The sequence below is a fragment of the Chrysochloris asiatica genome, unplaced genomic scaffold, assembly GCF_000296735.1.
Source record: "Chrysochloris asiatica unplaced genomic scaffold, ChrAsi1.0 scaffold00001, whole genome shotgun sequence".
NCBI classification, from domain to species: domain Eukaryota; kingdom Metazoa; phylum Chordata; class Mammalia; order Afrosoricida; family Chrysochloridae; genus Chrysochloris; species Chrysochloris asiatica.
Window position 1 is genome coordinate 49,792,658 of NW_006408519.1, and position 27,160 is coordinate 49,819,817.

The 27,160-nt window shown below is 50.1% G+C and overlaps 1 protein-coding gene across 1 annotated transcript in view; it reads right to left on the reverse strand.

The window, feature by feature from the left end:
• PTK2 (protein tyrosine kinase 2) overlaps nt 1-27,160 on the reverse strand; it is a 150,005-nt gene that overhangs the window by 24,955 nt on the left and 97,890 nt on the right. Inside the window, 8 exon segments of the mRNA XM_006878226.1 lie at nt 193-279; nt 5,072-5,183; nt 16,479-16,683; nt 19,206-19,295; nt 20,215-20,315; nt 21,805-21,920; nt 23,222-23,322; nt 26,793-26,877. Coding sequence (XP_006878288.1) covers nt 193-279; nt 5,072-5,183; nt 16,479-16,683; nt 19,206-19,295; nt 20,215-20,315; nt 21,805-21,920; nt 23,222-23,322; nt 26,793-26,877 — 897 coding nt within the window.

A 27,160-nucleotide genomic window follows, 5' to 3' on the forward strand; every position in this document is an offset into this window, starting at 1 on the left:
GCAGGCAGGAGAGACGGGGCACCTGCCCCAACTGCAGGAGTGTCCAATTCAAGTCCTTGGAGTGGTGACATCATGACAACACCCACTCAAGACTTTCTGCATTTTGCTTACTCAAGCACACTTGCAAGAACACAGTAAAGTTGGCAACAGTGAGTCCCTCCACCCCAGGAGCCCCTGCAGCAAGTGTCCTACCTGGAAATGGTTACTCAGCATGACATGCTGGGGGCTGGGGTAGAACCCTTCGCTGGACCTCGGACTGGGGTAGCCAGGTCTGCTGGGCTGTGAACAGATGAACAGAGTGCATATGATGAACACAACACTTGGACTGTGTTCACAAATTTACACTTTATGGAACAGACTGGAAAGAGGTATTTCTGAAGCACAGCTTAGCTGAAAGAACACTGAAGGTGTTAATTTCAACAAGGATGTCACGGTAGCTCAATGAGGAACAAATCGTGGTCTCAACACAAGGTGCTGGACACCTGGACCTCCATGTGCAAAAACACCCAGTTGCTCCTCACAGCACACACCGTGACCTCGATGTGGGCCATAGCCCTAAGTGTCAGAGCATGAACACCAACCAGGAGCAGTCTTCCATGACCTTGGACTTGGCAATGGTCTCTTAGTTATAACACCAGAAGCTCAAGCAACCAAAGAAAAACTTATTTTTTAAAGAATAACTTCAAGCTTTTGCGCAAAGAACACTAGCAAGAATGCAGAGAAACCCCACAGACCGGGAGAGAACTTTGTGAACCAGGTGTATATTGAAAACCTCTTGCAACTCAACAATAAAGAGAAAATGACCCAATTAAGAAATGAGCAAGAGATGTGAATACACAGTTTCTCCAAAGAAGACATTCAAACAACCGACAAGCACGTGAAAAGCTGCTCAACAACGAAGGAAATGCAAATCACAACCACGAAAGATATGATTTATTCACAAAAAACACCTGCCACTGAGTTGATTCCAAGTCACAGGACCCACAAGGCAGAGTAGAACTGCTCTATGGGGTTCTGAGGCTGCTGCCTTTATGGGAGCAGACTGCCTAACTGTTCTTCCATGGAGCAGCTGGTGGGTCTAAACTGCTGACCTCGTGTTAGCAACTCAATACTTAACCCACGGCCCCACCAGAACTTCTAGCACATTCACTACAATGACTGAAGTACAAAAAACCAGTCACAGTGTCAGCCAGGAGATGGAGGACTGAAACCCTCAAACACTGGAGGTGGGAAGGCAACAGGGTGCAGTGGCTGTGAAGAGAGCCTGGCAGTTCCTCAACACGTTCAACAGACAGTTACCATGCCATCTAGCCTAGACACGTCTAGACATACCTGGGAGAAAAGAAAACATGTCCACTCAAACACTTGTATGTGGAAGCTCACAGGAGCGTTCTTCATTGATAGGCGACAGATGGGAACAATGCAAAGATACATCAATATATTGTTAAACGGAATATCCACATCATGGAACAGAGCTCAGTCACAAGAAGGAATAAAGGTCTGATAAGCACTGCAATGTGAACCCTGAAAACATTTATGAAGTGAAGAAGCCAGACACGAAGGCTACGTACTGTACGACTGATTCCATTCACATGAATATCCTGAACAGCAAACTTGAGGCAGAAAGTAAACTGGTGCTTGCCAGCGGAAGTCGAACCAGAAGTGCCTGTTAATGGGTAAGGGCTTCATTCTGGGGTGATGAAAATATTCTAAAAACAAGTCTATGAACTGGATTGCACACTTTAAATGGGTGACTAATACGTTTACAAAGCCAACAGAACATCAGTTACAACACAACAAACAACAGAAACCACTGTCAAGAGGCCCGCTGCCGGGATGCCTGAAGGCTCTCCGCCTAGTGAGCTAGGGGGCCCAGCCTCAGTTCTTTCTGGTGTGCTGGGAACAGGCAATCAGACTGTCTGGCTTCCGCTTCTTCCTCCCTTAAATCGGAGCCAAGCAACAAGCCCCTAAAGTCACGTCCAGCACTTACACCCTCATTTCTTGTAAGAGTCACGATTCCAAAGTTCTTAGAAAAAGATGGTCTTCTTTGAAATAAAGGCTGAAAGATACATAAGTCAACAATGTCTTCTAAAACTTGAGGGAACCCTACTCTTTTCCAGCAGAAAAGGAAATGGGGAAGGAAGGCAGGGGACGGTCCCAGTGCCTGCCAGTCAAGGCTGCTTCCCCATACAGAATGAACACAGCTTCGTCCAGGAATTCGTTGTAAATGGACATGTCGTCTTCTTACACATGGTGAGGACGGCGGTGAGCAGGCAGTCTGGCACCACTCCGATTCCTGATAAGCCATCTTCCTGCCACTTCTGCTGTTCCACGTCCACACAGAAGGCAAGGCAGGCTGCATTGCAGTCCTGACCAGTCCTGGGAAACTCCAGTGGACTGAGATGCTCCACACACCCACAGGGCCTGTGGGTCAGTCTCAAGGGCAAGGACTTGGTGAAAACCCGGCATTAAGTATGGATGAAAACCTCTATACCACTTTTAAAACTAGTTTGGGCTTATAATACTTTTTGACATTTTTGACAAAAGGTACAATGAAGCTTCTGATTCTGAATCTTCGACTGGGCAGGGAAAATTTTTTCCCTTTCATATTCTAAGTTACACTGAACACACCCTCTGTTTTAAACAAATCATTACAAAAGCCTTAGAGCTCCAACTTGAACCTTAGAAATGTTTCTAACCACCCAGCACCTATATACCACTGGTACCACCTGAGAAACCTTCACAGCTGCCAACAACCTTTAAACCCATGGGTGCCAACTCTGCTCTCTAACGGCCAGACAGTCAGTGTTTCAGGGTTAGCCGGCCATGTTTCTTCAGTTCCAGTGACTCAATTCGGCCTTTGTAGTGTGGAGTCAGAAAGGGCAACACACAAAAAAACGGGCAGCTGACTGGAGTTTGCTACCCCATTATAAACAACACTCTCCAGTTACCAAGGAGAGCCTCACAGTACACACTGAAAATATCTCAGACAAACAAACAAAAACAGGCATACACAGATGTGAACATTTAGGCAGAGCTGGTCTTTGTGCTTCAAAACTAAAGATGCTGACAGCCCCAATGCCATGAACTTACACTGCAGCTTTACAAAAGTTGTCCAAATAGAACCGTTAAAATACAACAGATTGACAAACAAGCACATAAGCTGGCTGGCGACCATACTGGTCTACTGGTGAGTGGAAGAGGGGGAAAGGCAGCAATGAAGAAATGGGCTGAGTTCAACCATATCCTATCGACCTGGAGATGAGCGAGACCAGAGGAAGGGCTGGTTGGTCCATAGTGTGGTGAGACCTGAGGACACCTGAGCCCAAGGACAAGGACATAGCCACAGAGGGCTAGAGCTGAGAGTGAAGCATCCAGCTGATACGGAGTGAGAGGAAATGCACAAGAATGCCCAAACTTGCAGACAGTACCCATTTGACCTAGCCTTGATGGCTTGATAATCAGAACTTGGCTAGAGGAAGATTACAGGAAAAAAAAAAAATTTTTTTTTATCAAGGAAACAAGGGTAAATTGCTATAATTTGATGAACCTGACCTATACTCAGAGTGGTAGTTACTCTAAATACCAACAGAGAGGGAAGGAGTCTTCACATCAAGTATCAATACCCTCTGTACACAGGGTAGATATGTACAGGCAACTTACACATTGGCTACCTAAAATGAGGGGGCAATTAAGGCACAAAGTGACTGGCTTACAAGGTTTCAAGAGGGAGCTTAGTTTCAGAGTGTGCGGGGGAAGATACAGTTCCCACTGACTAGTTTTCATCTTATCTATATGGGTCTGGTGAAAAGAGATGGGATAAGATTCTTATGATTCAATAGTAATTGTTATCATGACTAATCGCGACTGTCACAAATGTAAAGGTAGAAGTTTTGTAACAAAAACAGGGGAGTGGTTAATCTTACATCCAGAAACAGAGGACCCCTAAGACCATCAAGGGAGAAGCGCAGAAGCAGAATTCAAGACCCTATCCAGAGAAGTAGCGACACCAGAGACAGAGGCAGAGATGGGGACATGGAGAGGGGGAAGGGCTGAGGACTCTAGATTCATGGGAAGAGAAGGACTAAGAGCCGGTGGCCAGGAGGCAGACTTGCAGAATGTGACCTTTGGAGATGTAAATCATTATTTATGCCTGAGTGTTGTTGTTTTTTTTTTTAAAAAAAAAAGCTTACATGGATAGAGAGAAACCCTGTTAACTGATGGTACATGGAAGGGATCATAATCATTATAATGAACGTAAACCTGAGGATCTGCCCTGTAAACTTACACTCAATCCACAATAAAAACCTTAACAACAACAGACTGAGGCAATGGAAAAGGGTTAGATGAAAAAAGTTCCTCAATTCAGTACGTTTTCGAAGAGTGCTGAAGTCACTGTCTGCTGGTCTTTAACACACACCATGTTACCGTGTGTGCTCAAATAGACTCTCTCCAAGTCCAGGCACTATGCTAGCTTAGAGCCCTAGGTCATGGGAGGTACGCTCGCCAAGTACATACACATCCTAGGTTATACCTTCTGGGCCCTACCTACATTATATGTGACAGAGGTGTCAAGAGCAACATCATCTGTAGCCCCAACCCACAGCACGCCAGGTTCCAGGATGGGCCCTGACCGCCACCTGGAGGGGACTGGACAGGGAATGGGCAACAAGGCCGGAGGATACTGCCAGCCAACTGCACCAGCCACCACCATAGGCAGGCAGCTGGGCAGACCGCTGCCCAAGGTGCTCAGAACCACCAGCACCACCAGAAGGGTCAGGTGGATGTGGTCCCTCTTTAGAAAGGCCAGCGATGACTGGACCCTGACTCCGCTGTTGAGGCATGCCCATGCAGGCGGACAGTCATGCAGGAGGGGGCAGAGGAGACATGTCACCCCATAACACCCAGCTCAGCACAGCCTGGATCCCAAGCGGATGAGGCTAACAAAGAGCAGTTAGTGGTGGTGTGCGGATGGTTCTTAGAACCATGTGACATCTGACGTTCTGTAGACCACTAAACCCAACAATAAGTAAGTCAATTCCACAGGCTGTCCCAGGGGGCTTTTCTCTACCTTGGGAGGTGCTTCGTCGGACCCTCCAGAGTCCCAGGACACCGTGACCTGTCTTCTTGACTCCATCCTCATGCGTTCTTCTTGCTGAACCTTCTCTTCCTCCAGGATTGTGCTAGGAAAATGACACACGGTTTTAGGAGGCTGGCAGCAGACATGGCCCTCCAGCCCCCACCCCAACATGTTACAGGCCCACCAGCTGGTTGGCTGTGAGTGATGACAATAAAGACCAAATCCTTAGCACGGTGAGACAGAGGGGTCAGGTTTCGTAGGCCTCACCAAGTGGTTCTAGAATTGCCTTGGTCCATTTAAAGCAGAGCCATGAGGTAAGCACAGACAGCTGGTAAGAGAGGGAGAAGCCGGGGGAAAACACCAGGATGAAACGCTTATACACTCAAGTTTATGGTGAACACCCAGCCACCCTTCTAGCCCCAAGTAGTCCTTCATCAAGCATGTGTGTAACTCACGATTCAGACCCTTCACGTGAAAATGGGCACCCACAGAATGGGCCTCCATCAGTTGCACAGAAATGACAAGTGAGAAACCCGGCCAACCACCTCCCATAACTGCTTCAGTACCAGCAGCATTCTGTCTCCTCAGGAAGTGAACAGATAGGAAACTGTACCGGACAAATCTGTGCTTTTACCTGGAGACCCTGCTAGGCCCCCACGCCATGGCCGCTGGACCAACTATCTGAAGTCCCACATGGTACTGCCCCCGACTCGCCCGCCCCACAGCGACCACCAGACCAGCTATCAGAAGCCCCACATACTGCTGCCCACTCCTCACCCTGCCGCGACAGTCGGACCAGCTATCTGAAAAACGCCACATACTACTCACCCCACCGTGACGGCTGGACCGGTTATCTGAAGGTCCACATAGTACTGCCCGCCACTCGCCCTGCTGCAGACGCGGCTGCTTAGCCCTGGCTGCATGCCATCATTGAGCTGGCTCATAGGCAGCCCGAGTTAGACATTTACAAAGAGACCCGTCCGCAGCAGCGGCGGGCCCTGAGAGTGAGAAGCAGTGCTTTCCCGCGCCAGTGGCCCCGGGTGGAGGCAGTAAACAACCGCCTGATCACTCATGAAAGGAGTGAGGTCAGCAGCACCAGATTCTTTTCTAATCTGGGAATTTGTGTAGCCGCTGAGCAGCAGCGCCTCCCTGACTCCAGGCGATGGAGGGAGGCTGTCCTCACGGCGCCCCATACACCATCATCTTTCCAGTCAGGGCAGACACACAAAACATTCCACAAGCCCCCCGAGTCAGCAAACCACGGCTACAGAGGTACGGCATCCTGACTTTCCTGCTTCCTCTCAAAAAGGGAAGGGGATATTTTCCTTGGAGAAAAAGCTTGTGATCAGAACTATCCCTTCTCCCCAGAAAATGATTCTGGTTTCCTTCCAGTTCTACCCTGACAACTACAGCTGGCAAGACAAACTGCACGGAGGAACCGTGGGCACCCGTTAAGAGCTGGTGAGGGCTGCAGAGTGGGGACCTGGCGCTGTGTCCGAAGGACACGGGGGCTGCCACTGCCACCAAGTGCACACAACAGAACTGCCCCGGGGGGGGGGGTGTCCTAAGGCTGTGATCTTCAGGGAAACACACTGCACTCCTCCCCCCATGTCACCAGGGCTCTGTGAAAATGCTGGCTTCACTCAGGATGTCTAGAGGGGCATGTGCTGACGCAGCAGGCTGGACAGACACCAAGCCCTGTGGGACCGTGCTGTGGTGATGCACGAAGGATACAGTCCAAAGGAGCAGATGAAGCAGCTATCGATGTACCCTGAAAACGCCAGCATTTGTGGGGTGCACACATCTCTATGCTCATGGGAGGGAACACGCGCCTTTACAGTTTCCTTCTCTCTGTGTACATACTCACAGCTGTAAACACAAGCCAGTCTCTGCTGAATAAACCAGTGGCATGCATACAGAACGCACCCATGGCCCCCGGCCAGCAGATCTGTGACTAGGTGATGAAGAGATTCACTCAAGACACAGGAAGACATGGGGTCAGACATCCTGAGTGGCCCTTCAGAGCCACCCCACGTAACACAGGTGTGCTGTTTAGACCACTGTGTGAGGAGGTCCAGAGCAGAAGCAGCTTTTAAAAATGGGCACAACTGCCCCAAACTTGCTGCCAAACACCAGCTCCTGCAACCATGGCTCCATTCCCACCAGTGCCAGTAATTCACACAAGCCAAAAGCCAAGAAGATTCCGTTTTCGGTATGAAAGAGTAGCCGTGTCTTTCTGCAAATCCATCCAGCTGCTTACTGAAGTGCTGGCAATAGAATCATCAAAAGTAGCCATCAATTCAAGAATCCACTGATCCCAAGCGCCTGGGAATGTGAGAAAAACAAGCGGTAGGACCAAGAGCGGACACCCGTGGTGTGAGCTAATGCGACAGAGGGGACACTTAGGGAGCTGCATCTTCGCTTCCTCTCTATCCAAGGAGCCCTGGTGGAGCAATGGGTCAAGTGCCAGGCTGCCCTCTGCAAGGCTGGTGGTTTGAATTTACCAGCTGCTCCACAGGAAAAGGAAGTGACCACCTATTCCCACAAAGATGACATCCTTGGAAACCTTAGAGAGCAGGTGTCCTTATAGGGCTAAGGCAGAATTGACTCAGAGGCGGGGTCTTTGGTGTATCTATCAATGCCTCCGAAGGCTGTGCCAGGCTTTAAAACTCACGTTAATCTTTTAGGAGCTGGTATGCACCTGTGCACACATGCGGCCACTGCTTCTGTTTCTGAAAGTGAAAATCCCAAGCCCCGTCCATCCTTCCACACCGTCCTCCCTTGCTCTGGCTCACTGTGACTTTGTTGTTGTGGGTCACACAGCAGATCCATCTGAAGCTCCCTCCAGGCTGACTTTGTGCCTGTCCTGTGTGGTTTCTGTAGGGCCCCTTGTTGCACCCCGTGTCAGCAGAGTGAGAGGTGCACTGACAAGGGGCCCACACTTAGGAGAGCCCACCCACTGAACTGTGAAGGAAGGGCACCTCTACCCTCCTCACACTCTCCAGTGTTCAGCAGAAAAGCAGCTCAGGCTGCTCTCTGCAGGATGACTGGGGGCCAGGGAGGCAGCCTGAGACCCTGGTTAGGAGGCGCCCAGCACTGGCTCTAAAACCCCCATCACCTGGCCCTTAAACAAAAGCCCAGCAGCCCTGTGGGCTCTCTGCTTGATGGGACTCTGTAAGCTCCTAGGGTTCTAAGACGAGGCTCCAATTTCCCTTACACCCTGCAGACATGCCGGTCGGTCCTGTTGTCATTCAACTCTTCGCCTTATTCTTCAAAGAATGCAATGACAACTGGGAATTGTGTTCCCTCGACCTCAGCACTTCCTTCTGGGACCAGAAGGCTTCTGGGTAATAGTAATATCTGTTGCTCAGCGTAGCAGAGAGTATAAATAACTCTCAAAGAGATCTGTGTGCACAAAGGGGAGACCGCTCCATATCTGGAGCAGGACATTCCAGCCTGTCTGTGCTTACAGCTGCTGAGGAACCCAGAGCAAGGGGTCAAATACAAGCATACTTTCCCAAACTGTGAACATTTTTAGGGGCAGTAAAACCCACTTGGAAGCTTGTAGCTGCCTAATGGAAACTGGCAGCAGGCCCTCGTGTTTCTGCCTAGAATGGCGGTTTTTCTGGTCTCAGCTTGCAAACAGTCCAGAGAGTAAAAGAGGGGATTTTTCATGTAATCAGTGTGAGGACCCTTGCTAATCACGTCTTTGTTCACGGCTCCTTCCAACTAGGAAAAGAACAGTGATGAAAGGGAAAGACACGAGGGAGCTGCAGAAAGTTTGTGAAAAAATGGAATTTGAAGATAAGGCATTTTCCCACAAACTCTCTGAAGGCCCCTTGTTATTTACAGCTAGCTTTAATGTTATTTCTCTAACTTTAACAGTGTCATCCAGGAAACTGACTCATGGCTGCTAACCAAAACCCCACCCGCTGCCATTGAGTTGATTCCGACTCTGATCGGGCGGACAGGATGGAGAGGAACTGTCACGGCGTGTTTCTGAGGCTGTAAATCTTGATGGATGCAGAAGACCTCTTTTCCCAAAACATGGCTGGTGGGCTCGAAACACTGACTGTTGGGTTGCCAGTGCAATGCCTAATCCACTGGGTTACCAGGACTGCTCACGGGTAGCAGGCAAAGTAAAAGCTTTCCATCAGCTCTCTGAACGAAGTCTCTGTGCCTCCTGCTCTGGAACGAGAAGGGATTCCCTCCCAAGGTGTGCTGATGGTGAGATACACGGGGGTCTCAGGTGGCCTTCCCTCGTTTCCAGTACTGAGCTACGGGAGTCACTGAAATAAGCCCCCAGCCGGTGTAGGTGCGAGTGCAGGGGAGGAAAGACAGGAGCTCCTGAGTGGCTGCTGGCAGAGGTCCCAGAAGACAGGGAGACAGGTAGGAGCTGCACCTCTGCCTGTTTGGACCTGCGTCTTGCTGGGGAGATGGTGCATGGTAGGTTAAGTATTGAGCTGTTAGCTGAAAGGTTGGCAGTTCGAACCCACCAGCTGCTCAACAGGAAAACAATGAGTCAGTCTGCTTCTGCAGAGCTTGACAGTCTCGGAAATCCTATAGGATGGCTGTTAGAACGGACTCGATTCAACAAGAGCTCTGAGGATGCAGAAACAGAGCAGGTGGAGACTGTTACTACTTCTGAGGTGTCAGTTACATGTGTGAGCTTTGACCTGACTCCATGACTGTCAGGAAAGGGATGCATTTCCCCCAACAGCTGGCTCCTCTTTGCTCTCATATGGGGAGACCCTCGTTACGTTCAGACTTTGATCATCAAACAGGGATGACATTAGACGATCTACTCTGGACACAGAATGAATGTGGGCTCCCAGAGACTGAGGCGAATCTGGAGCACATGCAGAGAAAGAGGACCTGCAGTAAAACTGGGGAGGGAAGACAGCCAAGTGGGAAGGGACTTGTTTTGGCAAGTTCATGGGAATACCAATTTTGAAACATGATCTCTTCCAATTATCCAACATTGCCTCATTTCAAAGGAATGGAACTGACCTTTCTAATAAAACACACACACACACACACACACACACAAACAAAAACTGGTATTGCTGCAGAAAACAAGTCTGGGATGGAGGTGAGGTGGGGACACACATCTGGAACTGGCTGGTATCTGGCTGACTGGCCCGCGACTGTGCCCCTTACAGACCCGCACAGCACACCGCACAATGGGACTCATGAACCCTCAGAGACCTCAAACCACAGAAACCATTTTACCCTTGTAATGAGAGACAAACGACTTCTGTTGGTAACCTCACCCTATTCCAGGCTTGGTGGAGCTCAGTTCACAACTGTATGCTCTGGCTGTGGCGTAGGAAACCAGGATGTGGGGGCATGGGAGAGGGACCCAAAGCAGTCAGCCTGACACCAGAAGGCACGCCACAATCTGATGGGCTTCAGGAATCCCATCAGGGCTGAGTGTGGGCCCACACAGCTGGTGGGGAGTGCAGGATGGGGTGGGGTGGGACGAGGGTGCAGAATCCCAGATAGATAGAGAGTGCCCCAAATTCTGTGTACAGATTCTCCCAAATCTCTGGCTGTCCCTGAACTGTTAACACACACGCAAACATCAAGCAGCCCAGAGAAGCCAGAAGAGAGTTGAGCTCTGAGCTGGGAGGCACAGCTGATCGTGAAGCCAGTCAAGGGCGCTGACTCCTGAGACAGACAAATGGAGTTTTACAGGTCAGGGGGTCGGGTGAACCCAAGCATGATGAACACAATGAAAACCGCACCCAGACACTTCCCAAATGGCTGACACAGAAAGAGAGAGAGAGAGAGAGAGAGAGAGAGAGAGAGAGAGAGAGAGTCATAAAGTCACATATCCTGACAGAGGAAAACTCTCAACCTTCCTATCACCTCAAACACCAGGTCCAATTCAGACTTGCCTCTTTCTCTGTTCTTGTACTTATGCACGGTACATATGCACACATGTGCACACTCAGTGCTTACAGAACCACTAGCCTTAGCCGGCATTCTCACGGTCAAATGAAGTATCATGTATACCCGAGAGTCTAAACTTCACTGAGATCCCATTTGAAGACGCCACGGGAAGTTGTGTCTCGCAGCCACGAGGAGCACGTATAGCCCGGACCACAGATTCCTGCAGAATTAAAAAGTCAAACCTGATAATATGAATTGCAAATAAAGAACCCAAACGACCCAGTACCGCTGAGTTGGGTTCCAGTGGGCAGCCCTGTCAAAAGCCCCAAACTCCAATTCTCTCAGCAGGCCCTGGGGCCACAGCGGTTGGCGTAACACGTTTATAACACCTTCACAGTGTGATGGCCACCAAATGCCACCAACCCAGCCAAGCCTGAGGCTCTGTGGGCGACTCCCGTGCCCCAGCAATGAGGCTGTTCTTCCGGGACCTGGAATGGCGGACGAGGGACAGTCTCAGGGATTCCTACTAGTGGTGCCATTTATTTTCTCCTTTTCCCCATTTTCATGGAATGATATAAACTGCTTGTTCCCCAAGCGAAATATAAGAAGAGCACTGTGTGACCTGTGGCCATGTCTAGAGACCGCACCCAGCCTCAGTTTCCTCCTTTGTACACTAACCATACCAATATTGCCTGCACCTCAGAGCACTATGTGGTCCTGACAGACCCTCACCTGCTTTTAGGGTGGTGACTGGCAGGGGTGACCGCAGAGGATGGGCGGCGATGCCTCGGAGTGAGGACAGACCTGTCTACACAGCACTTCAGTTCTTTTACCTAATCCACACACAGGGAAGATGGTTTTCCTTAGAAACAAGGCTCTGAAACTCAGGGAGTCACTGAACTTCCAAGCACTATTGGGAGCAAGGTAAACTGGTACTGCCCACTTTGGAAAGAAAATGGGCACATCTTCTAATGTCCAGCATGCATGCTCTGGGACCTAGCAAGTGCCCTCCTGGATCCACAGCCCAGACTCTTCTGTACAGATGCTCACTGAGCATGCGGCTATGCTCCCCTGGAAGGACCCAGATGCCCAGTCACAAATGGAACCCCTCAAAGCAACCAGTCCTCCATAGGTGAGTCAGAGGATCAAAACCAAACTGCAGGCAGGGCAGTCCTATGGGGTCTAAGCAGTGACTTGGGTGGGGGTAGGCATTGTGGGTACCTGGAAGGCTGGGGTGCAAGGTTTTGACCTGGATGCTGGTTACATGGCAGCGGCATGCTTGTGACACGCATGATTACATGTGTGTATCGCATAGTGGCTATGTGTTATATCGAGGTCACATATATATATTTCAGGGTGGCTATCCTAACAACAACAACATGTGTTACACAGTGGCGGTTATGTGTGCATGTCACACAATAGTTATATACATGTATGCACCAAAGCCAATGTAATGGATAAACAGCCACATGTTCTCATGATGAATACATGAATGTTGCATGCGTATGTAACTTGATCACACTGGGTGTCACACGCTGGTCACATAGTGTGTTCAATTCCTGGAAACTCACTGAGCTATTCACTTTTTAATGTTTCTCTATTAAGTCTCAACGGAAAGTTAGACATAAATAACGCACCCAAATGATGGCACAAAATTAAATGTTGACAATCTTGTTTACTGCTTTCCTCTTTCTAGAAAGTATTTAAGAAAGCTACCAGAAACTGAACATGCTTCTCTAAACGGAGATATGAGTCCTGGTGTGGCGCTGTGGGATCACAAGTGAGTGTGAACCACAAGGTCAGCAGTTCAAATTCACCAGCTGGTCCTTGTAAACCCTCTACAGGATTGTTAAGAGTTGGAATCAACTTGATGGCATGTAACAACAACAATCTGAAATAAGAAAGTCTCTTTTTCACAGTGTCACACCACTAAGGCAAGGAGGAAGTGGACCTGGGGAAGACTAGTTCTGAACGTCACCTCGAAAAGGGCAAACACCAACTCTACTTATCGGGGGCTGACAGATACAGGACTTACGGAGGAATGAGAAGAACTAACTAAGGGTTTACCATCGTCATTTTCAACAGACACTTGTCGTTGCTGTTCAGTGCCGTCCGTCAAATTCTTTCTAACTCAGTGATTGTTCCTAAGGTTTCTGAGGCTTTCAATCCTCGTGGGAGCAGAGAGCCTCACTTTCTCGCGTGGCGTGGCTTGTGGGCCCTAACCGGACAGCATGCGCATCTCGTGCACTCTTACTACTTGCTAGTCATAAAGCACACACATGTGGGCACATGCATATCTGGTGAGAACTCAACCCACAGTCATGGTGAAGAATTCCTGACAACTGTTAACAGGCCATCAAGGGGCTCTGGTGTTGCAGTGGTTAAAGCGCTCCCTCAAACCAGAAGTTCAGTGGTCCGAACCCACCGGCTGCTGTGTGGGAGATAGAGGCGGCAGCAGCCTTGCTCTATATAGATGACAGCCTGGGAAAACCTGGGGCTGTTCCACTCTGCCCTACTGGGGCCTCAGGCAGTGGGTTGGGTTTGGGTTTGGAGCAGGATATGCAGGGGTTAACCTAGTTCTACCACCCCATGAATTCATGGTGACTGATGAGGAGACAGGATGTAAGGAGGGCAGGCCTCCTGAGTCACAAATCAGGCCCGGAAGTATGAGCAGTACTTTCCCCATGACTCTGCTGAACAAGCCGTATCATGAAAAGCCAGAGCGTTCCACCAACATGGAGCCCGGGGAGACACGAGGGCTCCCGGGATCACCGCGGTCCACTGACAATTGTGCCTTTTAAGGAAGACAGAGGGAAAATGGGATTTGGGAAACACTCATTTCTTCATTCAAATCTTAGAGATAATAAAAGATGAGAAAAAAAACTCCAAAGCAAAAAACAGAATAAAGAACCTACTTAATTACTGTGATACACTGTTGAAGTGCAAATGTACAAGCAAGCCATTGCGTTCCCAAGTTAAATTTCATTGGCCTATTTGGTATCCATAAAAGAAACATTCAGGATAGAGACAAGCTCCGTTTCTAAAGGAGGACCGCTCTCCCACCTCTGCTGTGTGTGAGCACGCAGAAACGCTTTCAGTGTACGTGCTCTACGTCCTCACTCAGTGACAGTCCGCAGGCCAGAAGGGGCAGGCGGCACCGACGTGAATATGACGACCCCTGTCCTCAAGGAGCTTCAGTCTAGTAGGGGAGGGCACGTACTAGACTGTGAGCTCCTCGAGGGCAGGAAGAGTGTCGCAGTCCTCTTTGCCTTGTGGGTGCCCACTGGGCCTGCTGGTGCTCAGGGACACGAGGGAGCCACCATCTTGGCAGCAGAGGCAAGAGGTGGTGAGGAGGCTGCAGCCAGCGGAGCAGGCAACTCTGACCCCTGGGCCAGAGTGTGGAAGGGCCACGAGAAAAGAGGTCCTAATTCGCACCCTTAGAGGCCTTTACTGCTCCAGGATCCAGATGGGGAAAGAGGCTGGGTAGAGGGGCACTGGATCTGTGGAGCCTGTAGTAAGGGCTCTCGGGCTGCTAGGAGGTCCTGGGGACAGAAGGGAGGGACACAGAGGACCCAAATATGGAGAGCAGAGGACCCAAATATGGAGAGCAAGACAAAGGTTCCATTATGACCTGTTGGTGTTGTCTTAGAGAAGGCACCAGCTTTGCTTTTTTGGATAAACAGACAACAATGGGAAACCCAGGTCTGGGACTTGTAAAAAAAAAGAAGGGGAGGCCTGAAAGGAAGGCTGGGCAGAGGAGAGAAACAGCCACAGGAAAGAGACGGGATGAAGCGGGGAGAGCAGTGAGTCATGTTGGGCGAAGGCAGGCCAGGAGGCTAGCAGAAGCCCAGGACACCACCTGTCAAATTCTGTGGAAAAGTCAAGGAGGAAGAACATAATTTCTATCTTTTAACAAGTCAAGAAATCAAGCATTTACAAAAAACCTAGCTCTAATTACAAGAGAAGTAAGAAACCAGGAGCTTGTACTTGACGGGAACTTGAGAGACAAGAAAGCTCTCTAAAACAGACTTGTCACATGAAAGGTCCAGCCGTGTTCTGTGGAGCCCTAGGGAGTGGAACCTGAACAGCAGTGAGGGTCACAGGGACAAGAGAGCGCTCTGCCCCCCTGTGTGTTCAACACACAACACTGTCAGTAATGGTTTCCTTCTCTGCGCCTCTTGAAGGACATAAACTCTCAGGGTTTGTTCACTGCTGGATTTACAGAACCCACTTAGAGAAACAAAAGTTGGTAACAACTACTTAAGGCTCTTTCCTACGTCCACCACACTGTGAAGTTGTTAAGTGTGCTCAAGTTGGTGCCGACTCACAGTGACCCTGGCTAGGGTTTCCGAGGAGTGGCTGAAGAGCTTGAACCCAACACCTTGCAGTTCCAACTGACCTTGCAGTACAGTGCATTAACCCACAGCACCACACCTGAACTCTAGCACGAGTCCTGCTTACTCGGAGAGAGATTCTCTCACCCTGTACAAGGTCAAGCGCTGAATGAAGAAGCTGGGCGAGGAGACCCATCAGGACTTTTGGAGCCTGAGAGGCAGTGATTTTATGGAGAAAGACTATAATTCTGAAGTAACAGACATTCCACAGAATCAGGGGAGCACTGAAATTGTGGACCCAAGTCTGCGGTGGTGCTGTGCCCTGAGGTTGCAGGAAACGATGGTTCTTATGAAAGCACAGATGTTTGTGGCGCACTGATCTTAGCACTGTGGACACAGAACCGAGTAAAGCGTCTGGGATCCTGCCAGCAGGGAGGACGCTCTTGCAACCCTTGTGCAGATCCACCCTCAGAGTACTACACCATGCCCTCAGGAGATGGGGTTCACAGTGCCTGGCACACTAGAGGGCCCCTAGGGGGGCTTCCTATGTTACAACCTAGGTCTTCAAAGGGCACAGAATGATGGCTGTCTCTGTGAGGAAATTTCCTGAAGAACCATCTCTGATAGGTCCTTAGGAACAAGGAGTTTGCCAAGTGGCACAAGTGGGAAGGAAGGCCCCAGAGAAATAGCCCACAGACGCGCATTTAGAGAACAGTATGTGGTGAGTGCAAACATAGATGGGCAGTGGGGAAACTGGATGTGGTGAGGGGCTGTATGAGATGAAAGTGGACGGGCAGTGGGGAAACTGGACGTGGGGAGGGGCTGCAGGAGAGGCAAGTGGACGGGCAGCGGGGAAGCAGACGTGGGGAGATGTGGCTGGAACACAGGGTTCCAGGGAGAGACAGGTGTGGCGGGAGATATGAGTGTGAGAAGGGTTAACGCACAAGGGCACTGCTCTGCACCTCTAAGTCACACAGAACCGGGGAGAGTTTGGGGAGCGCTTGGACACAGATGTGGAGGTTCACGTCTAGACCTGAGCTGAGCTCCAGCAAGGCCAGGTGTGTACAACAACATGCTGGGCCGGGGCCGCACGGGTGAAATGACCGCAGGCACTACCACGACAGACGGGGAAAAACAGCCGCACCTGCTCCTGTGCACCTGGCTCCTACCTGAGCTGAGCTTTCAGTTCAGTAAACCTGGGCCGCCTGCTGGGGTCATAGGCCCAGCACTTCGTCATAAGGCTGTAGAGGGTGGGAGGACAATTTGGAGGCATTGGTAATCGCTCCCCGTTTTCAATCCGACCAATCACATCGTTGTTCTTCACGCCTTGAAAAGGCTTCACCCCGTGCATCAGAATCTCCCACATGCACACACCTGTGAGGGGGACGGAAAGACACCAGTGAGTCAGGCCTGAGGGCTGAGCCCTCATTGGAGGCTACCTGCACGGCTGGTCCCAGAGCAGTGGCCATGAGAGCCGGACAGCAGAACTGAGGCTACAGGACACCACCTCCCACCCAAGTCTCCATCCTTAGGGAAAACTCCCTTCTCCTCTAGTATGGGGATTGTTCAGAAAACCATCTCAAGGGAGTTCGATGAGGCAGCATGAAAAGTGGAATGAATTTTCAATGTTTTCCCGACTATGGCCTCCCTTGGCAAGGCCACCATTCTCCACACAGGACATTTCTGAGCCCCTGGGGTCCCCACAGCACCAACCTGCACCCTGCCCTTGGGAAACCAGACACTTTCTCAGAACCAGCAGACCATGGAGGCGTTGCAGGCTCTTGAGTACAACTACTGTACTCAAGGGAGTCACACACATCTCTGCGTTCTCAGTGCGTATAAAGAGCAATGCTGACGCTCCACTGCAGTCTACGAAGTGTGCAAGTGCACTAAGGAGAAGCTGAAACTGTGCAGAGTCAACAAATGGGTCACAGACACAACATGAGCACGTGCTGCTGGGAAAAACAGTGCCCACAGAGTGCTTGGCACAGGGCTGCCCTGGACCTTCTGGTTGTACAACACACCAAGTGCTACCTGATCTTCTGAGCAAAACAAAGCATCCACCCTTGACACCAGTAACTGAGAAGGCCGGCTGAGCAGAGGGCATGGCGACGGTCCTCCAAGAGACACATAGTGCCCCCTGGACGGCTGTCTGCCCAACACCACAGCACACTTTGCTTATGTGACAGTGCTACCGCAAGTTCACGCTCCCTCCTCCTTCACAAACACCGCTCTCGTCAGGCACACACCACCCATCAGTTTCAGATTCTCCCCTGGGGAAAGCTCCTCTCACCTCACCTTCCGTCACCAAACGCACACTGTGTAACTGGTCCTTGAGAAGAGGAGCTGTGCCTACTTTTTCTCATGAGTAAGTGCAGTGAGTTCCATATGAGACAGCATCTGGTAAACACAACGCCTCAGTTCTGTTCTCACCAGAAACGACAGTACTGCCAGTAATGGGGAGATAGGTACTGGGCATGGGCTGACATGTCCCTGACATGCGTCTTTGCAACTAACTGACACACATTAATCCTATACTGCTTTAAATACTGCGGTTTAGCTAGCTTCAGAAGCCACTCAGAAGCGTCTTCTGTGGGCCGCTGAGTCAATTGTGATTCATAGAAATGCCATGTACCAGAGTAAAAGTGCCTCATGCTAAGAGCTCAGAGACTCTAAGAGTGAGGGAGTAGATCTTTTCTCCTGTTCTGTCAGCAGACAAGTGCTAACACATGCCACCAGGCTTTTTCCAAGGATGGTGAGACGTAGCATCACTTATGTGACCAAGAAACAGAGAAGAGGCTCTCTCTTTACACGGAAATGGTTTGACTCTTACTGCAGGACGCATCAGCCGAACACCAACGACAGAGTGCAACCGATTCCCAGGTGTCCAGACGGGGGAATGTGGGAAATGGGCACCTCCCAGGCTCTGAGGCACGGAGTGCCCTTGAGAGAGCCAGTGACTTGCTTGGAGAGCTATAGTAAAGGTGGAGGTTTTGGGATTTGAACCCACATCAAGCTGGCTCTGGAGCCAAGCATGTTCCTTTGCCTCACTTGTACCAGCTAGGGTGCAGAATGGCTGTTATAAACCAACAGCAACACAATAAAACATTAAAAAAAAAAAAAAACTACAGCAAATACATGGAAAAGAAAAAGGAATGGCTATACATAAAGTGTGCAATCCGGGTGTGGGTTGTAGGATAAGCACTGGACTGCAAGGTCGGTGGGTCAAACTCAGTAGCTGCTCCTTGGAAACTCTACACAGGGTCCCTATGGGTCAGAATCAACTTGATGGCATTTAACAACAACAACATATACTTAACATAGATACATACATAACATACAAAGTGACTCTTGTCTGTAAGATGGGGAGGAAAGTACTCTCCCAGGACCTCTGCTCTGCAGAGATGCTGTAGCAGCGGCAGGGAAAAAGCGCGAGGCAGGCAGCCAGGGAGGGGGACGAGGAGGCAGAGGGAGGGGTATCAGGTTACACAGTCTAAGCAGAAGGAATGCTCTAGGAAAGGCAGGCTGAGAGCCGCGATGTGCCTGTGTACAAGAGTAACTCCCAGGATGAACAAGCAGCTTACGCAGCGAGGAGTAAGTCGGCCAGAGCCTGACGCCAAGGGGGCGGTCAGTGTTAGGAGCAGGAGAAGCCAGTGGGAAGGACAAAAAAGTGCGCCAGAGGAAGAGAAGTCTCGGCCGGAGGTGAGGCCTGAGGTGGCCAGGGAGGCTGCAAGAAGTCACCAAGTACACTGGATGCCAGGGCCAGCCTGGGCACAGGCTGGAGGGATGAACAAGGTGGGAAGGGGAGCAAAGGAGGTGGCCAGGTTAGGTAAGGCAAGTCAACCTACATACAGGTTTGTAGAAAAAACCAGAAAAAAACCTTCTCAAACACTCACCAAACATCCACACGTCGCTAGCTGAGGTAAAACGTCGGAAGTTGATGGACTCTGGAGCCATCCATTTGATTGGCAGCTTTCCTTTGGAAGCTAGAAGACAAGGTGTGGAGAGTGAACCCGGCCTCTTTAAAGACTACAGAGAGCCGAGGCCGTCCACGTCACAAACTTCACCTTCTGACGCCCTGGCGCTGGTGCTCTTGGGGTGCCACTGGAGTGGTGGGGGTTCAGACTGGGGAAAGGCATAAAGGGACAGGTGTCTACCCCTCCATGGAGAGGCCAGGCCCACCAGAGGCTGTACCTGCAGCTATCACATAAGGTTCCACAGTGAAGAAAGCAGAAGCCCATCTTTGGGTGGGACCTTGTTTTACAAATGACCTTCTAGTCATATGCCGTCATTGGAATGGCTGAAACCCTCCTCTTTAAAGGCCTAAACGACGATGTACCATCAGGGGAAATGCCCCCAGACCCAGCACACTGCTTCAGTCTCTGAGTCAGCAGAGGAATGAGCTTGCAGCACCTTCCTGCAGGGATCTTGTTTTAGGGGGCCCAGAGGTGTCCCTCCCCAACACGGGGCCTCACAGCCACACTGGGGAAAGGACAGGTGGACGAAGAGGTGCTGGCGGGGGGGGGCACTGAAGGGCGCCGGGCAAGAGTGTCAATTGTATTTACGTAGGTCTCCAGGCAGAGATGAGGTTCTATGTTCTATACGGGGTCACCAGGTATGGAACTGCCTTGACGGCACACAGCAACAACAGCCAACCCAGCACTCCCACACTGTGTGCTGAGGGTTTCTGATCCTGCAGTGTGAGAGCCTCAGAACCCGGAGCTGACGCAACAACCGACAGTCAACTGCTCCTGCGCCATTGTTGGAACACAAGCCTTCCTCCAGTGACGCGAGCTCTGCCCCTTACTCAGCAAGTGACTGGGTATATCACCTTACACTTCTTTTGGGGAAACAAACACAGTGACGATTCCAAGTCTGTTCTTACTGATTGTTCAGAATCCTTACCTTTGTAGTAAGTACTGTCTTCCATATACCGGGATAATCCAAAGTCTCCTAATTTTACACAATCAGTTGAGGATACCAGAACATTCCGAGCAGCAATGTCCCTAAATAATAAAGAAATTAGGGTAATATATTTTTAACATAAGAAAACACAAAAAAAGAAACTCAAGCTCATCTAAATTTTATTGCCATGGTGGTGGTGTGGTGCTTGTGTGCTGTGGAGTTGGTTCCGACTCACAGCGACCCTGAGTAGGGTTTCTGATGTAAATTTGTGAGGGAGCAGAAAGCCTCATCTTTCTCCCATGGAACGGCTGGTAGATTAGAGTTGCTGACCTTTTCAGTTAGCAGTACACGTTGTAATCCACTATGCTACTGGGCAACTTTATTCCCACAGTTTATTTCAAAGAGGGCTTCTGTCTATACAACACAAACAGGAGGATCTACTATAGCTCTATACAGAGCTCTGGTTACAAATCAGGCTGTGAACTGCAAGGTCAGCAGTTCAAAACTACCAGCTGTTCCATAGGAGAAAGATGAGGCTTTCTGTCCCCGGAAAGATTTACAGGGTCACTATGACTAGGAACCAACTCCACGGGATACCACCACCACAACCACTATAGATTTTAAAAGGTATTTACTTTTAAAAATTATAAACACATTTCCTTTGGGCACATATTTACTCATTAACACGACTGTTATTATTTCCAATGGTATTTCAAGTACATTCTTAAATAATGAAAATGTTTCATGCTTTTTATAAATAACATTAATAACTGCACTAACAAATACGTTACTGATACATGATCATTTCAACAGTGACCAGATATTCTAACGAAAATGCGGCTTGCATTCTGTAAAACAATACCGCTCAGCTGCATTAATTGGTAAAGACACTGCTCACTGAACATGGCTTGCTGACCCACGTAAATGTTACCTTTACAACACTTGCAAGTGCTTTAGCATGTGCTGTCCCTTGGAACGTTGGGAAACCATCAGGAAGAAGGACTCAACGCAGTGTTTGTAGACACACACTCAGACTGTACAAGAGGTGGGGCAGACGTCACTGGTGATGCCAGGAAGGCCCAGGTTAAGAAGCTCTCAGGAATGGTGTCCACACACACTTGTATGCGCACTGGGCAGAGTGCTTTGCTCTGACAGGACCAGCATGGTGGATTCCAGTGGTGCCTCTGTGGCTCCGCTTTCCCTGCTTGGCAGGCAGGCAGGCAGGCTGGCTGCCAGTTTCTTTCATGCCCCTGAGCTTCTCATCTTTATTTTAGCACCACTGTGCCATGCTGTTTGGTAAGTGTCATCGAGTCAGGTCCGACTCATGGCAACTCTGTCTAGGGTTTCTGAGGAGCAGCTGGTAGGTTTGAACTATCGCCCTCACGGTTAGCAGTGCAGTGCTGATCCTACAGAGCTGCACCAGGACTCCTGTAGGTGCTTTTTTAAAGGAGCACAGTACCTCCAGGTGGTAGACATTCCTTTTTTTGGTAGACAATCCTTTGGAGCCAGTCTGTAATTTAACTACAAGATGGCTGTGAATGTGAGCTTTGCCCATTCCATTCCTTGCTGCTCTAAGGCTGTGAACCTTACCTGTGTACAAATCTTTTGCTCTCTAGATACGCGAGAGCAGTACTGAGCTGGTAGGCGTACAGGATCAGAGAAGCCAGATCCAAGTTGTACTTCCTTACTTGCAAAAATGACCTCAGCTTTGGAGACAGTGACCAACATGAAAAGAATGAGGGCAGAAAACAGGAACCATTAGTAAACATGCGTCCTTCATGTCAATGCTGTTCAAGTCACACAGGTGTGAAGAAAAGAAGGACTTCCCATGCTCCCCAGCCCCTCGGAAACAGGACAGTCATGGAAATTATGGCTAGTTGTTCTTTTTTATGGGAATCTATTGTAAAATCACAATTCTTAGGACTACAGTTTACGTGAATGTCTGAAAAAACCCCCACATAGAATGTGTTTGAAGGGAAAGAGTGAAAGCGCAGCGCAAAATATATAGGTAATTATTACAAACACCCGGAGAACAAAAAATATCTAGTTCTATGTAAACAAAGCTGATACACAACCCTAGGCAGTTCACCTCCACTTGAAACCTCATTCCACTTGAACACGCCCAAGGTGGCGGCTAGGAGGAAGAGGCCAGAAGTGACGTTGGAGATGCAGAAGATAAAAATGGGTACACAGAGAGTACTGAACCTGCTGGACTCAGTCCCTGCTCAGCTCAAGACTGGCATCCCTGACTCTAGGAAACAATGAGTGAGAAACACCTGGCAATGTCTTCATTCACATGTCCTACAAACGCAAAGGCAGGAAACATTCATGGGTGCTCCCTGCACATGGGGCCTAGGGCCCGCCCTGGATGCGGGGGGGAGGGGGCACCTAACTAGTGCATCCTGAGAACTTGTGTTGAGCAAAGACAAGGGGTGTGTGTTGCAAAGAGTTTCACGCCCAAAGTTCTATCACTGAATTCCAGTACAGGAAGCGCAGTGGTCTGGGGGCCAACTCCCTACAGGCAGCTCAGTGGTCATTCTCACATCTCCGCCAAGGCCCAGAAGCACCTGCAGAGGGCTGGGTCCAAGAATCTGCATTTGTCACTGGTTCCCTGCTGGAGTAGATGCTGTGCCTTTTCTATGAAAGCTCTCAATATTCTGGGGATGGCGTGGCACCCATCTGTTCACACACATTTGAAAAAGGACCTGTGACTAACGACAATTGGTCTCTGAGACACTGAGAAGCATATCTTCCACATTTTCTTACACACTGCTTCAGTTTAGCTAACTTCTACTACTTTCTTTCATCCTGCCATCAGTGGGCTCTCTGTCCCTTCAGGACAGACAGTGGATGGACATCATGAGTGCCCTGGGCCCACTGGCATCAGCACTAAGCCAGGGATCATGGGAATCCGGTACCTACTGATGCAGTTTCCCACAGACACAGGCTCTCACGCCGCCACAGTCAACTGCCCCCGCCCACCAGCCAGAGGGAAGGTGGGCAGTACCTCCCCAAGAGTGCACAGCTCCATGATGATCCAGACAGGGTTCTCTGTGATGACACCAATCAGCTTCACAATGTGAGGGTGCTCAAACTGACGCATGGTCACTAGGAGGAAAGTGCTGCGGTTACTCTTCAGCAAACCCTCTCAGCTTCTTGAAGCACCGGGCCCAGAAGGTGAGCTACAGTGGTGGGACTACCAGCCATTGTCCAGGGGACAAAAGCTCGCGAGTAAAGCATGAACCAAACCTTATCTTCTCCTCTATGGGTAACAACCTAGGCTTTCCCCAGAAAACCCACTCAGGTTAGACTGTGACTCAGTCAGTAGATGCTACTCTCTCGACAAAGCCAGCCCGAAGGCCAGCATCCTGTGCTTTACCTGAAGGAGGCGGGGGGTCAGGGAACGTGGCATGTCCCTCACAGAATGCTGGACATGATGGCCACGGGTATTCTAAGTCAGAGTGGCTTCTGACCCCACTGCTGTGACCCTGCTACGCAGGGCTCCCAATGACCAGGAGAGGGCGCCGCCCACACACGTACAGGCCGAGTGTATGCGGCAACTTAAGCGGTTGTCAAGTGCGTTGAATAGGTTCCAATCCCCATGAACCTTGTATGGGGTTTCTCAGAGAGGCTGATGGGTCGGAACTACCGACCTGGCGGTTAGTTACATGGTTAGCTACAGTGCCACACGGGGACTCATGTACCTGAGCCCGAGTGCATACTGATAGGAGCTGACAGCAGGCTACACAGTAAGTCTAAGGACAAGTTTGGTGGTTCCCAAAGCCTTTGTCTCTCAGACTTGTCACACAGGAAAGAAAATACACGCTTGTCTGGGGACAAGCAGGGGTGGACATTAGAACTGTAGCAGAAGCAATGATCTTTACACTCACTACTGTATTATAAAATAACATGTGTGTAAACACTGGAAGGAAAAATGGTCAAAGACTAGGATTACAGGTGTCCTGTGCAGGCACGCATTTGGGCCATTTCGGCCTCTCACTGTCTTTGAGGGATTTTACTACTATTACTGGTGTTAACTGCCATGAAGTCAGTTCTGACTCACAGGAGCTTGGTATAGGGTTTCCAAGGAGCAGCTGGTAGGTTTGAACTGCCAACCTGTTGTTCGCAGTCCAGTGCTGATCCTATAGGGCCACACCAGGAATCTACTTGATGAGTTGCAGAAAATTGCTAACAGGGTATATAATTCTTGTCTGTACAAAGCAATATATAAATGTGTCAGCCTTGGTGCAATGCAATTAATTTTATGCACCTGTTGGCAAACACATTTCCAAATTCTGATCTCCTTACCGACTTTCTGTTTGCTAGTGATATCACTAGCTGCCCTCCCCTTTTCACGCTGTCTGTGGAAGAACACAGGGCAGCCCGTTGTCATTCTGATGACAGGGTTCCTGGTCCTCCATTGATTGTGTCCTCCACAGAGACTGCATACTCCTGGCTCTGGAGCGTTGGCTGGAGTGGCTTTCCCCACAGCTACTCTCAGGATGCAGCCTGCCCTCAGGTGGGGGAACAGGGCACAGACAGGCCTCTCTGATCCTGCTCTGAGCACCTCACATGCTGCCAATGCACCCACAGGTCACCTGACAATCTTGTCAAGTTGCTTCCTATTCACAGGAGACAACCCGAATGCCTACGGTCTCCTTCCCGCCCCAAGACAGTCCATGACATGTTAAGTGCCATAGAGTTGACTCTGAGTCATCGTGACCATGTGTAGGGTTTTCCAAGGAATGGCTCGAGAATTTGAACTGCTGACAGTGGTTCAAACTGACCTGGAGGTTGAGTGCTTATTCTATAGCACCACAGACAGCAGCTTTGAGAACCAAACCCACAGTGTTTACAACTAGACTTTAGCTTGCCTGATTCAATTGCTTATGTATGAGGAAGTTTCAAGAAGTTTGTGGAAAAAGTGAATGAAAAAGATATCAGAATTGTCCCCAGAAACTTTTGGATGCCACTTCGTATGTTATGATCTCTTGGATACAAAACTGGGGCCCCCAGGATGCTCATTCTCACTTTCAGTTCATTTCTTCCGTTTCCCGCTAGCTTCGTGCCATCCTGGCTTTCCCAGGCCTCTGCACCTGCTGTGAGGAAATTGCTGTAAGTGCCCAGGAGCCCAGGGCAGAGGGCCCTGTGGTCAGTGAGACAGGTGCTCCAAGAGGAGCTAAAGACCAGCAGGCTCCGAGGTCCCACTCAGGCCCCTCGGCCACCACCACTGCTTGTCAATAAAGTTTTATTGGACCACAGCCTATTCTGTATTCTTTCTGCTGCCAGCTGGATCGCTGTGGTAGAGCCCTTGGCTGGGCCTGCACAGTCTCAAGAATGACCATCAGTCTAGCCCGGACAACACTTACCTCCCTGTCTAGAGCCCACTAAAGAAAGCCCTGCAGAGGTCTGCATGTGCCACACCTAACACGGATTCCTGGCGTGGCGCTGCAAGGTCAGCAGTTCAAACCCATCAGCTGCTCAATGGAAACCCTATACATGATTGCTATGTGTTGGAACCTACTCAAATGGCATACAACTACCACCACTACCACCATAGCACACACATAGTACCATCAGCACACCTGACAGAAGGCACACATAACCACCACCACAACACAGCTAACAGAGCCCCCTGAAGGAAGCACTGAGCTCCAACCACACCCCCGTGGGACCCCAGCTCCCGCGCCTGCATGCCATTACGCTCAGTTCAGATAAACTAAGTGAGGGAGAGACCTGTATGGTAGGAAACATACAATGCACATGGAGACCAGCACAGGTAGGGCAGGCAGGCTGTCAGGTGACAGTGCAGACAGTCTCGGTCCTGCGACTAGGAGTGGGTAAAAGATGCGGTGTGGTCGGGGTGATGAAGGACAGAGAATGCACTGGGGCCCCCAGGGAAGCAGGTGTCCACTTGATGGACACAGTGAAGGACAGCACGCCTAATCCCTCCATGTGTCTGTTGATGGTCTTCTCTGGGGCACGAGGCACACGCTGTCTGGGGACCTGGGTATGGGGCAGGAGCAGGGGACACGTCCCCCTGATTTATTTAATTACCAGGCACACAAGGGAGCCGGACAAAGTCTGTACACAGTGGAATAAACTTTCTGAAGGTCCCTCATACTGAACCCTAGTACTCACAAAGCAAAGGGAACACTATGGGAGACATGCTTTACGTGTGTGGTCAGAAAAGGTTCACTGTGGAGGGACACAGGGACTCGAGCTGGGGGCAGGGAATGACACTGCGCAGGAAGTGTTCAGACGGTGACAAGTCAGAGAGGCAGCCTCACCCCTGCAGAGTCTGCCGCCACTTGTCCTGACACCTCTGGGCTCCAGGCCAAGGGGCACCTCTAACCTGGTTCTCATCAGTGCAGGGGCTGTCAGTAAGGTCCAACAGCGCATGTCTGACTCAATCAGAAGCAGCTCTGCTACCACAGGGACCGTGGAGTCCTGGGCTGAGGCCGTAGGGTAAGTACTGGACTACTAACTACTAGACACTCTTCGGAAACTGACACAACGGCACATGACAACATCACACATGTAAAGTCAAACTGAGTTTCACCGAAGTGTGCACTTACATGCTTCCTGAAGGAATTTCTCTCTCACGCTGTCCGAAGTACAGTTCTTACATGTTTTAATGGCCACTGCCAAAGCTGGATTCTCCTGCGTTACAAAATCATACAGTCACCCACACGTGCACACAAAGCCAGGCTCTGTACATGAAGCCCAGGGCATGCTCAGGGACACTGGTTTGTTCTGCAGCTCTGTGAGTTCTGGACCAGAGAGGATCCTGTGAGGGGAATCTGCAAAGGACTGCACAAACATGCAGGGAGCACTACACACATGGCATTCTGTGTACACGTGGATGGAGTACTGCGAACACAGAACTGGGTACACCTGGAGAGAATACTGTATATACAGGAGAACTGTGTACACACAGAATACT